This window comes from Rattus norvegicus, chromosome 14 (assembly GCF_036323735.1).
Source record: "Rattus norvegicus strain BN/NHsdMcwi chromosome 14, GRCr8, whole genome shotgun sequence".
Taxonomy (NCBI): domain Eukaryota; kingdom Metazoa; phylum Chordata; class Mammalia; order Rodentia; family Muridae; genus Rattus; species Rattus norvegicus.
The window spans coordinates 83036449-83052894 of NC_086032.1; the positions used below are offsets into that span (position 1 = coordinate 83036449).

The window sequence follows — 16446 nt, forward strand, 5'->3', positions numbered from 1 at the left end:
ACCCCCACTTAAGACAAAGGTAGATAATCCAGGTTGGCCTCAGAATTTCTTTTCAGAAAAGGGTAACCCCAAACTTCTGATGTTTCTGTCTCTATCTCCCAAGCACTGGGATTTCAGGGGTGTGCCACCAAGCCTGACTTTATGTGGTGCTAACCTCAGGGCTTTGTGCACGCTAGGCAGGCACTGTGAGTGACAATGCAGCTACATCCCTAACCCATCGAATGGTGTCTAGTTTCTGTTTCCTGCAGTTCTGGGGACAGAACCGAAGGCTTTGCGAATGCCCGGTATGTGTTCTGCTCCTCAGTCCCCAGCCAATATCTCTTCCTCCATCAAGACCAGAAACCATATCTGTGTCATGCCTCCTGCCTGACATCCCCTCCTACAGTGTCACTGCCCAGCTTGAGACCTTGGGGGAGTCCCTGGTTTCCCCATCTTTACAGTGAGAGATGAAAAATGCTCACAACCCACAGGCCGCTTCACACAATATTTAGAAAGATTCGTCAACTCTGTTTATGCCGGTTCACCATGCGATACACTAAAGAGAGCAATCAAAGTCCTGCCGGAGGTCTCTTCTGTCTCTGCTCCCCCTCCTCCCAGGCAGTAAACATGAGGCACCAGGACACTGCAGCCACATAAGGTAAATCAAGGCTTTAATTGTGTTGGAAGACCCTGTTGAGGGCCAAAGGCTGCTTCACGACCAGCTTTGGGACCACCATCCTGAGAGAGAGCAGGGGTAGGGTGTGTGGGTCAGAACCACAGCACTTGGGCCATGGAGGTCCTTCTTGTAGGACCCCAGTCCCAGAGCAATGGTACTCACAACACCCATGGCCAACAGACTCCTTTATGTAGAGGGAGTTGAGGGCATCCTGTTCCTCAGACTTATGGGGCAATCTTCATGAAAGACCTGTGGAGTCAGGCAGGGCCACACTCAAGCTAGCAGCCTCCCTAAGGGAGGAGGTGTTTTCCTTCCTGCTCTAAGGTGGACAGTGGCTTAGGTCCTCTTTGGGAAGTTAGCTGAGGTGATCTGGGGGACATTGTTCCAAGCGCACTTGAGGTGGCAGCAGGGTCCGAAGACATCAGGAGGGAGCCTAGGGCTACCATCTAACTAGCCGCAATTCGATGGTTTCCCCGTTCTTGGGTTTGTAGTCAGCAATGCCTGCAGAAAACAATGAAGCAAAGGGGGTTAGCAAGGAGTGTCCCGCTCTGGCCACATCATGTAACTACCGCCCCAAAGCTACATCTGTAAGACCCACTCGGGGTTTGGTGGTGGGAAGCTGGGAGCTGTCCAGAGCCAGCCAGAGACTCAGAACCAGCCTTGGTAGGATCCCTCTGGCCACGGGCTCACCCAGCACAGAGGGCATCCCCAGTGGGTAGCCATGGGACTAACAGCGGGAGAACAGCGACGGAAACCAGGGCAGTATCTATCTGCCCAGCAGGGTCAACATCGTTAAAATGGAGTTGTCAGGGAAAGGGACTGGCTCCGTGTGGTCCACAGGGTGTCACGAATGAGTGTGCCAGAAGCAGTCCAGGAAAGTACCTGGCTTCAAGTCCCACACTCTAATTGGAGAAAGGGGGATGATACTAAAACCAGCATCCAAGTTGGGCATCGTCAGTGGAAGATCCACTGCCTGGCAGGCCTAGGACCCTAGTTCATTCTAAGCCCCACAGAATTAACAGTTTGGAAGTAATAAACAGCAACAATTTGGAGGGATTAGAGAGGTCCCTTAAGAAGCCAGGTGTCCAGGGACAGTTCCATTTGGTGGGCTAAGACAGGGTCTGGCTACGTAGACCAGGCCAGCAACAAACCCACAGCGATCCTCCTCCCGCAGTCTCCTGAAGTATGTACCACCAAGGTAGGCCCCCCTTAAACACGCATGCTCTGGTATGAATGTCTGTGTCCCCCAAACCCATGTGCTCAAATCTAACCCAACAGTGACAGCTACAAGGTGACTGGGAGGTGATTAAGTTAGGAAGTGGAGCCTTCAAAACCAGGATGGTGGGGACACACCGGAAATCCCAGGAGGCTGAGACATGGGGATCATGAGTTCAAGGCCAACCTAGGCTACATGCCCCAAAAAATTAACTTAATTAAAAAAAAGCAAAGAAATAAAGGCATTTAAATATGCCATTAGAGATTCTACATTGGGATTTTACATCCTGGAATGATACAGTTTGAGATACAGTGGGCTAAATAAGATATATCAAAGAATGTTAGTTTCACCAACGAGGAAACATTTACATATCTACCTGACGTTTTATATGTGTTGGATAGTGTTGACAGAATACTATTCTGTTTTTAAATGAAAACAAGCATTGTACATATTTCCTGTAGTTATAAGAAAATGTATCAAAAGTGAAAAAGACTTGAGCTGGAGAGACGGCTCTGTGGTTAAGAGCACTGGCTGCTCTTCCAGAGGACCTGGGTTTAGTTTAGAACACACATGGCAGCTCACAGCCATGAGGATCCAACCTTCTTCTGGCTTCCTCGAGTACTTCATTCATGTGTGCGCATACACACACACACACACACACACACACACACACACACACTCACTCACTCACTTACACAGGCACACATATACACATAGTTAAAAACAATGTTTTAGAAAAAAAATCTCTTCTAAAATTTCGAACATAATTTCTGGGCAGTGAAATGTAAGCTTCCGTTCTTTCCTGTGTCGTGGACTCTCCACAACTTCCATAAAAACTCTGAGAATTCAGTTAAATGTTTTGGATCCAACCTTGAGCATGAGTGGCTTCCTGAGGCTGTGGTCCAGGAAGGCTCAAGGGAAAGGCTGGGCTGGCTTAACGCAGCCTTGCTGCTGGGCCAGGCCTCCGGTAGCAGGCAGCAGACATATCTAGGCAGCAGGCTGCAGACTCACCTTGTAGCAGAGGGGTATCAGGGACTCGGAGAAGCTGCCAGTATTCTCGATCCCCAGCTTCTTTCCCTAGTACGGATGTCAGGTAGGGACCTGACAAGGAGGCCTGGGTCCCATACCTAGAAAATAGAAAAGTGACTGCTGATCCTGCCTCTCTCTCAGGGCCAGCGCTCTCCTAGTAGCGCTTCTGTGCTGGTTAGTTTGGAACAACTTGAAACAAACTGTTGACATCTGGGAAGAGAGACTGTTGCCATCAGATTGGTCAGTGGGCATGCTCTTGGGGCAGCGTCTTGATTGATGATTGATTGTGGGCAGCAACCACCCCCTCTGCCAGCCTCTCCCACTGGAGCTTACTCAGTCCTTGGTTTGATCCACCATATAAACTGACTATGGTAGCACGCACCCCTAATCTCAGGACTAGATGGCTGAGATAACCCTGGCTAACAGCACAGTAAAAAAGAGGGGGGTCGGGGGTGGCTTAGTGGCAGACAGTTGCCGCCATGTGTATTCAACCTCCAGAACCAAGGGACACAAATATCAGGAAGCTACTTTGGTGATTTAGACAAAGAGAAAGTACAAACATCTCTCCATGTCTTCAGAAGATTGGTTCAAGACCCCAGACAAACACTAAAGTCCAGGAATGTTCAAGTCTGTCATATAAACTGGTGGGGTATTCACACAAGCTCCTGTGAGCCTCTTCCCGCATGCTTTATGTCGCCACTAAAGTCATTTATAATATCGAATACAATGAAACACTATGGCAATGGTGACAAGCAAAAGTCTGTGTGTTCAGCACAGATTAATACAATTTAGTTAAATTTATGAACTGTAAAAGGTGCAGATTTGGTAGAAATGGATGATTTAGGGGATGTCACAGAACAGCCATTTTTGTTTTTTAACATTTGTGTGTGTATGCATGCACGAGTGCGTGTGCGTGTGTGTGTGTGTGTGTGTATACGTGTGTGTGTATATGTGTGTGTGTGTGTGTGTGTGTGTGTGTGTGTGTGTGTGTGTGTAGGTCAGAAGAGGGCCTTGAATCCCCAGGATCTGGAGTTACAGGCGGTTCTGAGCTCTGCTATGTGGATGCTGGGAACTGGACTTGGGTTCTGTAAGAACAGCACAGCTCTTAACTGCCCAGCAGTCCTACCTCATGAGCAGTCCTTTTCTTCTTTTTTCGTTTAGATTTTTGAGGCAGGGTTTGTCTGTGTAGCCCTGGCTTTCCTGAAACTTTCTCTGTAGATCAGGCTGGGCTTGAACTCAGAGATCTGCCTGTCTCTCCCTCCTGAGTATTGGGATTAAAGGCGTCTTGTGTCACCACTGCACTGCCATGAACAACCCTTTCCAATGCTCATCCCTTAACACTGAGGTCCTCCATGGCTGTTCTGGGCCATGTCTCTCCACATCTGTCTGTCTGCTGTGAAACCCAGGGCCTCCCATGTAGTCTCCCTGTCTGGCCCTGAGCTCATCTCAGACAGCCCTCCACTCGAACAGAGGAGCTTCTCAGATTGACATCCATAGTGGCCTCTCAGAGGACCTCAAAGACCTGACTAGAAAGCCTGAAATTCTATCTTTTCTGCATTCTGATTCAGTATACAAACACAAATACTGGGAAGGGGAGGGAGAGGGGAGGGAGAAGAGGACATTATAGAAGTGACTACTGTAGGACTGGGAGTTCAAGGCCAGCCCGAGAACAGAGAGAAACACGTGACGATCAATCTTCATTATCGGCTTACTGGGATTTAGAGTCACCATGGAAACAGATTTCTGGGTTAGTCTGGGGAGGGGGATTACTAGATTAGCTTAACTGAAGGAAGACCCACTCCAAATCCGGGTGATCCTACCACACACACTGGGTGACTCACTGAGAGGGAAGGGGAACAGACTGTGAACAGTTCATCACTCTCACTGTGCACATGACACTGTCCCACCTCAATGACCTGTCTCACCCAGAACTGCAAGCCCAGACCAGCTTCTCTCCACACTTTGCCTCTGCAAGGTCTTTTGTCACAGCAGTGAGGCAGGTGACTAATGCAGATAGCTCAATAGCAGAAATCTCATTTAGCCTATGAAAGGCTCTAGATTCAATCCTCTGTGGAGTGGTGGTGGTGGTGAGGTCACTTCCAGGTCACTTAACCTGGGAAGCCGGGCATTTTTGTTCCTTAAAGACAATGACCTTTGATCCCAGCACTCAGGAGGCAGATGTGGGCGGATCTCTGTGAGGTTGAGGCCAGCCTGGTCTACAGAGTGAGTTCCAGGACAGCCAGGACTACACAGAAAAACCATGTCTTGAAAAACAAACAAAAAAAAGGCAGTCATGTTTGCACACCTGTGTTCTAAGAGTTCCCAGCCTAAATGACCAACAGTACCCCAGTGGCTCTCCCTGGAACTCTTGTTGGGAACAGAAAGCAGGGATTTCTCAAGATGAGGCAAGAATCTAGGGGAGAGAGCAGGCTGGTAGGAAGGACTCTGCTGCTCTGGGCCAGAGCTAAGCCTGGGGAGGAACGTCCATCTCCATGCATGGCCAGGACCCAGCAAGGAGCTGCAACTAAGCTGTGCTCACTCTCAGGCTTGTCAAGTCTCAAGGGACAAGTGTCAACCTTCTCAGGGTTATTAATGGCAAGATTTTATCAAGGTTATTTGATGCAATTAGTCCTCCTGGAGCTCTCACCGCAGACCAAGCATTAAACCTACACAAAACATGCCCACCGATGTACCCTCATAGGCTCCTCTCACAGTGGCTCTATGAAGAGGAGGAATATCTCATGCCCTCACTTAATAACTGCCTAGCCTGTAGCTGTCGGGGAGTGGATGGGGAACAAGGAACTGGGCCAAACACCACAGGTCCAAAACACAGGCCAGAAAGGAGTGGAGAAAGTACACACAGAAATTAAACCAGAACTTCTCCCAAGAAACTCCTCTGTTCCTCATCCTTCCCATGATACCATTTCAAACATGGAGGCCTGAGGGGAGTGAGGGCTAGGATGAGGGATGGGGAGTCTCACGTGAATTCTCCAAGGTCTCGCGCCCTCTTCAGGACATCTTCCAAGGAGGCCCCAGCAAAGACGGAAACTGTTCGTTCATATGGTGGCAAGACACTGGAGACCTTCAGCGTGACGCTGACTTCTGACAAGTGGACAGGGTCCTCAGTGGCGGGCACCAACATGACTATGCCAGGGAGAAAGGAAGAAGCAGCCATCATGAGGATTGGGAGCAAGAATAGGGGTCCTCCTTTCTTCCTATGGACACCTTGCCCACATGACCCATGGCCTCCCCCAAAATAGCTCAGTCAATGGCATGAACACCTTCTGGGCTGAAACCTGGTTCTTATCCCAGCCTCCTTAGCCCTCAGTTTCCATATCCTGTGGCAGTCCAAGCCTGAGCACCTCAAAGGACCCTTTCTGCATTTGTTCAAGTCACGTCCTGGTCACCTCTAGCAGACACATCTTTCTCTGCATTTATCCTCTACTCCTGTCATTCTCCCAGACCCACTCTTTCCCATGATGCCTTGCGTTATTGGGCTTGGTGCCTCTGCTTTGGCCTTCTCTGCTCCTTTCGCCCTCTCCTCCCACTTCCTGGCAAGTGTTTGGGTATCAACATTAAGCAAATGTGTCTCTCCATCCATTGAGTTATTCACTCATCTCTGACGACCTTACTTTTTCAACCTGGCTGGATCAACTAAAATGCAAGTCTCTGGGTATTCATGAGATGGATTTTCTTGGTCGGATTCTTCAACACGGGGAAGACCCTCTGTAGGCAGCGCCTTCCAGTGGCAGATCACACAAAAGGATGTGGAAGAAGGATCCTGCTGTTTGACTGCTTGGCCTCATTCTCACTACATCTGCCCTGTTTACAGCACTCCTTTGCTGATATTAAAACTAACTTCTCCACACTTCCAATGTAGACAGAAGGCTAGCAGCTCTCCAGAATCCTTCAGGCCTCCTGCATCACACTGGGACTGGGGAGACATCCAGGGAGAGAGCCACTGTTGGACTATCTGTACCATATAGTGTATGCCAATCCAATAAATCGCCCATCAGTGCTGCTCCTTTAGAGGACCGACCGTGGCTAATACACCCCTCCATCCATTCGCACAAACATTTCCACAGTGGGTATCACAGAGTGGGTAACACCCAGAGCGCTTATTTGGTCTCTGTGTCCACATCGTGAGCATCAGAAGGCTGCGGCCTCGTTTTAGCTGCTGTGTCCTATGCACACCCACACACTCATGTTGGCTCAGTCAAGCCTAACTGTCTGATCACCCATCACTGGAACCCACAGAAAGTAGCTTATCACTCAGGAGACAGAAAGGGCTCAGCTACCCCTGGGTGCCTGGCAGTCTGGGGAGATAAGATTCAAGTAGGTCTTGTGGTTCAGGACGGGTAGCAGCTGGGAAATCATCATAGGATTCTGGAAGGCTCCATCCTGTAGGCTGAGCAGCAGGGATTTCCTTGCCTTGAGGCAAGCTGGGCCCAGCCCTACCCCAGGAGAGGTCATTAGCATCTGTGGGGAAGAGAAGGTCGTGGGTCAGCCACTGGGAAAGAACCAGCCTCTAACCAGCCCACCCTCTGCTGACTGGCTGAGCGGCCATGGTTCCAGAGTCTCTTTCCAACCTGTAGTGCCAGCGGAGTGCTATAGATATTTCCAAAGTAGCCCTCAGGGGCCTGGGCCTTCAGGATCTTCTCTCGCACTGTCTCGATGGCCGTGGTGATCCGTGGTCTCAGGTCAGAGTTGAAATTGAATCGTTCCAAACAGGTGAAGGCCAAGCCGGCCATGGCTTCTGTGTCTAGGGGGATAGGGCCTAGTATGAACTGGATAGCTTAGGGTTAGGGGAAGCTCAGGATCATGTACAGTGCCAGTCTAGATGGTTTGCCCAGGACTTCCCTGTCCTAACACTGTACACTCTAAGCCCCAGATAACCTCTCAGACAAACTGTTGGTCACTGAGTGGCTTGAGAGCAACAGGTCAGATGGACAGACTGAAGAACAGGGAGGGACCCAAGAGGATGGATTCTACAGTCCCTGCTCCTAAACCAGGACACACATTGAGACCACAGAGGGAGGTTTAATTTATTGATTAATTAGTTCATGTTGTTTTCGAAGTGTTGAGTATTGAATTTAGGACCTCAGGCATGCTAGTTACTTACCATTGGGCTACATCTCCAGCCTCCTTGGAGAGTTTGACACCAACAGCTAGCTTCCTGATCTACCCTCTGGCAGTCTGATTTAATTGATAAAGGGAGATGTCAGGGCCTGGGGATTTTTAAGATCTCCTCTTCCGGATAGGAAACATTAATGTGTCCTTTGTGTTTCTCTACAAGTCTCTGAGGCAAGTCTTTCATTGACAGAGGTCCTAGTGCTTTTTTTCTCTATGGACAATCTTCTACCAATAAACCCCCTTTCCTGCTTTATCCTGCCCACCCTCCATGAGGCCTTATTCACTCACAGAAGTCCAGGCCTAGCAGAGACCTTGAATCATGATGATTAAAAATCGGTATGGTGGCCCATATCAATTTGAGACTCAGATCAAAGTCTAGGTATCAGAATTCCAGGTTCTATGGTGCCAAGAGCACCCAGTGTGTGCTAAGACCTCTGTTTGTAAAGCACCTTTTATTGAGGTGCTGCTGGGAGGTCACTTTAAAGGAAAAGCCTGACTGATGGGGGAAGGGGCGTGATGACCTACAGTGCAATGTGATGGAGCTGGGGTCAGGATGCAAGTCCAATTTCAAAGCTGACTCACAGTCCCCGCCATTTCATTTCTAAGGGATCTGAAGAGGAGAAGTTCCAAGGAAAGGTGAGCATAGGGACAGGTCACGCAGCCCTTCCCCTGGGGCTGGGGAGGCTAGCTTTGTCCACTCACCCACAGAGAGGTGGCCCTGGTAGGTAAAGTAGTCATGTTCAACAGCATACAGGAGCTTGCCCACCACACTGTCATGGACCCGCTTCCGGTGGACGCACAGGGCCAGGATACTGAGGCCATACTGGTAATAGCTGGTGTGGGGGTGGCCTTCATGATGGTGCCCTGAGATTAGGAAGGCAAGGAGTAGAGAGACTTGAGTGTCAGGCTTGAGGGCTTCTCTTTCAGTCTCTTCCTAACAAGAAGCCCATAGCTCACAGAACCACAGGCTGCCCGGCTGAGGTCCCAGTGTATGCCAGGTTCTGTGTTTGCAGGTCAGGATAGAAGATGATAGCTCAATACACACTCATGGGACAGCCCAACTGTAACAGAAATATGGCCCGAGGTCCCCAGAGTCAACAACAGAAGTCTTTAAATAGCTGGGAAACAGAGACAGAATTCCTCATGGAAGTCACTCTGTGGGGCAAATACAAATATCTAGACTTGTTTGCAGAGGTCACTGTGCCTGGAGTACATAGAGAAGCAAGCAATGCCTAGAAAGCCTAAGAGACCAGTCAGGCTGGGCCTGGGGGTTATGAATGGAAGAGTGAAGGGGCCCTGAAAGGTATAGGCTGCAGGAAGAACAGGTTTGTATTGAAAAGCCCTGCTTCAGCTGTTGGGCATTGGGTCCAAGTCAGGCTGGAAAGTTGACAGAGGCTAAGGAGAGGGGGAGAGGAGGCAGTACCAGTGTCCCAGAGGTGGAAAACCACTCAGTCTTGGTGTCTGGGCATCCCAACAGCTCGTGCATAGGGTATAGAAGGTTGGGTAAAGTGTGGCAACTGAGTCAGCCTGAGCCTCTAGGTAGACCCAATGTGGACATTATTAGAAGAGGTCTGAAAAGAAACCCCAAAGTTCTGATTCCCACAGAGAACCTCATCTAACAAGAACAATTATGAGTCCGAAGACTGCCTCAAAACTACAAACAATGAGACCATTTGATGAGTCCTCCTAGATGTTCCTACCTACTCAGATGTTGTTCTTCTTACCAATGGCCTTCTTCTCATCCTCCAAGAACCACTTGAGCTGTGAGACCATCCTGTCACCCTTTCGGCTCCCCAGGAGCTCACAGTTGGCCCTGAGAGCAAGCAGGTAGAGGGCCAAGCTGCCCCCAGAAATCTTAGTCTGGCAACCACTGTTATCATCACTCGAGGTGGACCTAGGACAAGACAAGACAAGAGCACCTTTATGAGAAGGTGCTCCCTTGACAAGCTGGGCTTAGCCCTTACTAAGATCACAAAGTGGAATTAGCAGTCAGCTGTACTGGTATGAGGTACATGCCACAGATTCTTAAAAAGGTGAGATAAATCAAGGATAAAACATAAGGGTACCTACATCCAAATCACAGGGTTTTACCTCCAGTTTGGCCATGAACTCTCTCCTTTATTTTCTCTCCCTTCCCTGCAATCTTGAGAAGGAATGGAATTGGGAAGGTACTTTATGCCTTTGTGTGTGTGTGTGTGTGTGTGTGTGTGTGTGTGTGTGTGTGTGTGTTTTGGTTTTCGAGACAGGATTTATCCCTAGATGTCCTGGAACTCGATCTGCAGACCAGGTTGGTCTTGAACTCACAGAGAACTGCCTGTCTCTGCCTTCCAAGAGCAGGCATTAAAGGTGTGCATCACTATACCTAGTGATTGATGGCTTTTTCTTATTCTTCGCCTCTCACTCAAACCCCAGAGCAGGCCTCTCTTTAATGGCCACTTTTTGGAGAAGGAGCACTGAAATACGTTGCTTCTCCACTCTGCATGAAAGAACATAGTCGTGAACTAGCAGGGTCTGTCTGTAGTACAAGAGTAAGCTACAGAAAGTTAGATACTGCTTCTTCGTATCAGTATACAATCAGATGTTTGGTTATGGATTAGTGATGTCTGCCTGAGGTACGGGTTGGGGAACACAGAACGAGTTAGGTGCTGCTTTGGGGCTCATGGATTACTGATTTTTGCCTCAGACGCAAATGGGGCAACACAGGAAGACTCAGGTGCTGCTTCAGGCATCGGGGATGCCATTTGTCATGCTGACAAAGGGCATGAGTCAGCATCTCTGATCTAGTACCACTTATCCCTGCACTCTGCAGGTGGAGCAAGGCTCAGAGAAATAGCAAAATGTGCCTAGAGTTTGTCAAAAAGCCACAGAATACCCCAATTAAAATCCAGTCTCCTATCTCTTGTGCCATGGATCAACTCATGGGGAAAGACAAGAGAACAGTAATACCGCAGGAGGCACTGCTGGTAATGGAGTTTGAGGTTGTGAAGGTAGAGGTTCTCCTTGGTCCCAGCCTGCATGCTGGAAAGCCGCAGGCCGACGTAGATGCTGGGGTTCAACTGCTCTGAGGAAAGCCGATCCATCCAAGGTAAGAGACGCTGGCCCAGCTTCTCTACCAGCTGGCCGTCCATCTTTGGTATTACTGAGAAAAGAAAATGGTGTGAGAGAGGCCACACAGAGCTATGCCATTAGCAAGCAACTCTTCTGACCTCCTTACCGGACAAAACCTTCTCTAGGGAATAAGGGTGTCTATTCCCATCACCACAGCCCACAGAGAAGCAGAGATACCCGCTGTGGTGAAAGGCAGCGGTTAGAAAGGAAAGCGCGCATCTCCTAAGAGGAATTAGAGTGGGCCAAGGAGAGGGGATGCATCGGCTGGGATCAAAGGATGTGGTTGCCAGGCAACCACCCCACCTAGCAGGAGTGACGGTAGACCAAGCCCAGCAGTGGGTCAGGCACCCATCTCTTTTGACCCTCTCATCAGCCCTGTGGTGTCAATAGGTATTCTCGTTGTTTTGCACAGAAAAGGAAATAGAGGTTCAAAGTCAGGCTGGGTCTTATATGATGCGGTGGAGCCAAGACTGTGCCAAACTGCCACCCCTCCCCTTGCTCCTGGCACTCTCGTGCAAATGTACTCTACTCATTGTTGGAAGCTCCAGCCTTTACTCAGTGAATGTCCCACATCGAAGTTCACGTGCTATAGGCTGCCGACTGATTCTCCCAGCTGCCCAAGGAGATTCCAGTTTTTCTGCCATCCTTATTTAAGTTAGAAGGGTCTGGCCCTGGGAGACCAGCCACTAACATCCTGTCAGGACTTGGGAACGCCTGCGATATGTGAGCAACACACTGAGATGCCCCAGAAGCAGAAATCTCAGGGATATTCATCACATCCGGTGGATGGCTGACTTCCTTCCTTAGGAAGGGACCATGCTCAGAATGGCGGGGAGTATATTGTCTGGTAGGCACTGTGGACTTTCTGCCCCATTTACTGACTCCCAGTCACCACCCACTCTAGATGTCCGATGGTCCTATATCCCAGCATGCCAGAAAGTCCCTTCCTCCAGAGGAATAAGAAAACGGCCTGCCACAGGGCTCTTTGCCTACCTTGTTGGGCTTTCTAGCCTTAGACCCAGGGTCCCTTGATCATAGCCTCATCTCTCTAAACGTTTTCACAGAAGTTATAGGTATCTATGAATGTAAGGGGGGCATTCCCAAGTATGAACTCGAAATGACTGTTGGCCAGGCCAGGGCACCTTCTCATGACATGTCCATTCTGACAGTCAGACACAAGCGGACAGAGTGCCTGCAATCTCGGCACTTGAAGGGCTAAGGCCTGGAATACATCATAGTGAGACCCTGGTAGGAACAGGGAAGACTTAGTTTTGGGATACCTGTCTCTATTTTTCCAGAGTTCTGTCAGCATCTTCGACATCCTCTGTTGCGGCTCTCTAGCTTTCTGACTGCCCCTGGAGGGCACTTTATCACTGAACCGGGGTCTCATGCATTTCAGTGGCCTCAAACACAGTATGTCCTTGAGGATGACCTTAGAACTCCTGATCTTCCTGCCTCCGCTGCCCCTATGTTGGGCTTTCAGGTGTCTGCCACCACGCCCAGGTTACACAATGCTGGAGACTCAACCCAGGGCTTCTCCCAACTGAGCTCTGTCTCAGCTCAAGACCTCTGATCTTCTGCTCTTCCTTGAAATTAGTAAGGGAGCTGGGAGACCCCACCCCAGGCTCTGACCTCCATCCTGAGTCAGCTATTGAGATAAGTGATAAGATTAGGCACAGTCTATAACAGGAGGCTGATAAACCACCACTTACTGTCTCTAGAAGGAAGGAGCCGGGAGATTCACTCAAGCCAGTCAAAGTGGCTTTGGGCAAGGTTGCTACGATGGCTAATCCTGGTTGCCAACCAACTGACCCCTAAGCTGATGGGCACTTCTATGAGGATTTTTTTCTTAATGAGATTACAGTTCGAAAGAAGTCAGAAGACACACTCTAAATCTGGCCCAAACTTTTGGATGGCAGCCCAGGTAAGGGGAAGGAGGAAACTTTGCCTGCTTGCTCCTACTCTCACTGGCAAGTTCATCTACCCTATTGCTGTGGCTGGTATCGAGTCTGCCTTCTTCATGGTTCCAACATACACTGAAGACCATCAACTCCCCAGGAATCCTCCAGGCCCCTAGCAACCGGATCAAGGCTGCAGAGATAACCAGCCCCACAGACTGAACGACTGTGGGATTCTCAGCCTTTTTCCATCAAGAGACAGCCATTGCTGGACTGCCGGGACCACATCCTGTAAGCCAGTGCTTCAAAATAACACACACATCAATTCTGCGGTTCTCTACCTGCGGATCCTGCGGATCGTGACCCACTTCGGCAAACCTCTATCTCCAAAAAGTATTTACGTTACGATTCATAACAGCAGTAAAACCACACACTTGAGAAACGGAAGCAGAAATAATTTGGTTAGGAAGTCACCACAATGTGAGGAAATGTGGTAAAGGGTTGCAGCATTAGAAAGGTTGTGGACCACCGCACTACAGTGCCCTGACTAACACAGCCCCATCACACACACACACACACACACACACACACACACACACACACACACACTTCTGCACTACATCATCCTGTTCACAGGGTTTCCAGCCCTCTTTCCCAAGGACGGATTGACTGGCATTCAGAAGCCCGGAGCCCTCTCTGTGTACTTTAGAAATCAGGCCTATCCACTTCATTGTATACGGAACCTTAGTCAATGATGCAAGTGTGGTGTCCTCACACCACGCCAAGGAGGAAGGAAGGAGGAACAAACAGCCTCAGTTCACTTCACCAAAGTCACAGAAATGGAGAAGGGACTGCACCCCAACCCCCCAAAGTTTTCATGATGGTGAAGGAAGGAGCTCTCATGTGGTCAGGAATGGGGGCTAACAGCTCAAGACTGAGGTGGGTTCCATGAAGGAATCCCTGAGGACTGTCTAGACAGCAACCAGGGGCCTGAGATGAGGAACTTTAATAGGACGTGGCCAGAGAGTCTAGGTGTCTAGGAATGATGCCGGCCTCGGGTCCCAAGAATTGAATCCAGAAGGTTCTGTTAAAGCTGGGGCACCTTGAGCAGCCCATTTGGTTTCTCTGATCTGTGGCTTCTTTATCTGTCACCTGTTTCTTAAGGTTTGGCCCACTTCACCTGAGACCCCGTATACAGGGTGCATAAGAGAAAGGGGAGTCCTGCCTGATCTCCCTGTGACTGTGCCTGAGCCTATAACCTAAAGGTCACACTCATGTTCTGAGAGGTCTGTAGAAACTATGAGGTCTCCTGGGGACTACAGCCCTGGGATGAAAATCTGGAGCAGTCAGGGGGAGCCTTCAAGCACCTGCTTCATTTCACCCGGAATGTTGCCCCCTGTCCCTTCCCTCTGGGACTTCCTCCCAAAGCCTTCTAGTCTTCAGACGTCCTTTCCCCATCCCTTTCCTTGATTGGATGGGCCCCTGTGTCTTTCTATTGTTGTCCCAGGGTGACTTGTTTTGCATCACTCATGGTAACCCAATTTGGCACCCTCTGCCTTTGCCAGCCCTGTTTCTTAGAGCATAAACTCTAGCAGAGCTGAGGCCAGACCTGTGTACTCTGACTCTTTCTCCCAACTAAACACAGGGCCTATCTCGGAGAGGCCTCACATGCACATGTACGCGCACCGAGTAAATGAACAGATTGCTGGATGAATTGGGGAGATCCTGTCTGGGGGGAAGGAGAGCAGGTGTCCACACAGCATGCCCAAGCACTAAGGTCCAGTTAAAAGCTGCTGTGGGACACCCGAGACACAGGTAAGTTTCTCCATCCCCTACTCCCAGTTTCCAATTCTCCAAGGGGATTGGACAAAGCAGTCATCCCTCTGTGAGACCCCAGAGGCAACGGGTCCAGACACTGGCTGGTTACTTACCACAGAATTCAGCAAGAGCCCCGAGGACTCCAGACAGGAGTAGCAGCGCCTTCAGGAGCTCCATGGCAGGCACAGGTGGGAGGTGAGAGACTCCTGGAACCCGCCTTGAGGGCTTGTCTGACAGCAACTTGTCACTTGCTTAGAAAGAGGCAACCTCACAGATTAATTGTCCCTTCAACACCCGGAAGCACGCTGCTAAATCAGCAGAGAGAAAGGGGGAAAGGTCTGTTATGGGGCAGGAGGCCAAAGAACAGAGGAAGGAAGGAAGGAAGGGCAGAGCGGCTTGTCCTCCAGATGGGAACAAAAGGGGACTCCGTGAGGCAACTTGAAGCCAACCTTATCTGTCCCCAAAGCTTTAAAGACCTCGGAAGCATCACAGAAAACCAGATGCCTATTCTGTCCCAAGTCTCTCTGTCAGTGCTGCCAGTCTGCCCTGCCGTTGTCTGCACACCCAAACCCCCATCCGCATATCCCAACCCCCTACCCACACCTTACCCCCAACCCTGCCTGTACAACCCCCCATTGTTGCCGCTCTGGCTGCAGACATTCAGAATTAGGGTACCTACCTGGTGCACTTCACGGGAGTCCCTGGAAAGTACTTACTCTGACTCTCGGGGACAAGAAACTGAGCAGGGAACAGTGGTGGTCACGTGACGGAGCTCTGTCGTCAGCTGTTCTTTGTGGGCCAGCCTGCCAAGGAGGCGGGGCAGCTGCTGGACCTGGCCCAGACAAACAAGTCTCCTCAATACATCAGACACCGCCGCGGGTTTCCTGGAGGCGACAGAACAAGTTGAAGAATGACAGAACAAGTTGAAGAATGAGGCTGAATTCAGCAACCTCCAAAACCTTTGGGAACAGGGCTGCAGGGCTACCTGCCCTGAACTGGCAGACAGAACGAAAGATTCCTTATCTGCCCAGCCCGGCTGGAGACTCAAAGTATCAATCTAGCAGTGCTGGGTGGCTACAGTGTTTAACCTCTCTGAGTTTCAAGTTATTCTCTCTATATAAAATGAGAGCGTTGTACAAGATTATCCTAACAGCAATTTGCCAGTTCCACTTGTAGGGATGGAACGCCTATAAAATGCCTCTAATCATCTTCAATGGAGATGTTTGTTGTGATTATTTTTACAGCAAACAGCCAAAGATCACACTTTCTTTCCTTTTTTTTTTAAGATTTATTTATTATACATGAGTACACTGTTGCTGTCTTCAGACACACCAGAAGAGGGCATCAGATCTCGTTACAGATGGTTGTGAGCCACCATGTGGTTGCTGGGATTTGAACTCAGGACCTCTGGAAGAGCAGCCAGCGCTCTTAACCGCTGAGCCATCTCTCCAGCTCAAGGTCACACTTTCAAGAGAACCTATTTTTGTGCCAGGGTAATTATCACAGGCTAAGACCCGACACGGATAAATAAGGATCTGTGTAGCAGTAATTAATTAGCAGTACTCATTAACGTAATGCATGTGTTGTTG

General features: G+C 49.7%; 1 protein-coding gene across 6 annotated transcripts; it reads right to left on the minus strand.

The window, feature by feature from the left end:
* Nucleotides 1–486: 486 nt before the first annotated feature.
* On the minus strand, nucleotides 487–15739 carry Tcn2 (transcobalamin 2). 6 transcript variants are annotated; one of them, XM_006251366.4, is made up of 10 exons: nucleotides 15537–15739; nucleotides 14971–15165; nucleotides 10980–11172; nucleotides 9758–9927; nucleotides 8736–8897; nucleotides 7490–7662; nucleotides 7199–7379; nucleotides 5882–6044; nucleotides 2883–2998; nucleotides 634–1156 (listed from the first exon to the last, which is right to left on the minus strand). In XM_006251366.4, the coding sequence occupies exons 2-10, from the start codon at nucleotides 15032–15034 to the stop codon at nucleotides 1095–1097; spliced, it is 1284 nt and encodes a 427-aa protein (XP_006251428.1). In that variant the 5' UTR covers nucleotides 15035–15165; nucleotides 15537–15739; the 3' UTR covers nucleotides 634–1094. The 6 variants fall into 6 exon arrangements, with proteins under 6 accessions (NP_071979.2, XP_006251428.1, XP_006251430.1 ...); XM_006251368.3 differs by having other exon boundaries at nucleotides 14971–15108; nucleotides 15537–15693; XM_006251370.5 differs by having other exon boundaries at nucleotides 14971–15104; nucleotides 15537–15653.
* Between the last annotated feature and the right edge of the window lie 707 nt (nucleotides 15740–16446).

What these genes read in the sequence shown, in the direction of transcription:
- Tcn2 (NM_022534.2), bottom strand. Translation starts at nt 15,034, where the DNA reads ATGGAGCTCCTGAAGGCGCTGCTACTCCTGTCTGGAGTCCTCGGGGCT. An exon ending in GGATGAGAAGAAGGCCATTG is followed by an intron (nt 8,898 to 9,757) that starts GTAAGAAGAACA and finishes TCCTAATCTCAG; the next exon opens with GGCACCATCATGAAGGCCAC. An exon ending in GCACTCCGCTGGCACTACAG is followed by an intron (nt 7,380 to 7,489) that starts GTTGGAAAGAGA and finishes TCTTCCCCACAG; the next exon opens with ATGCTAATGACCTCTCCTGG.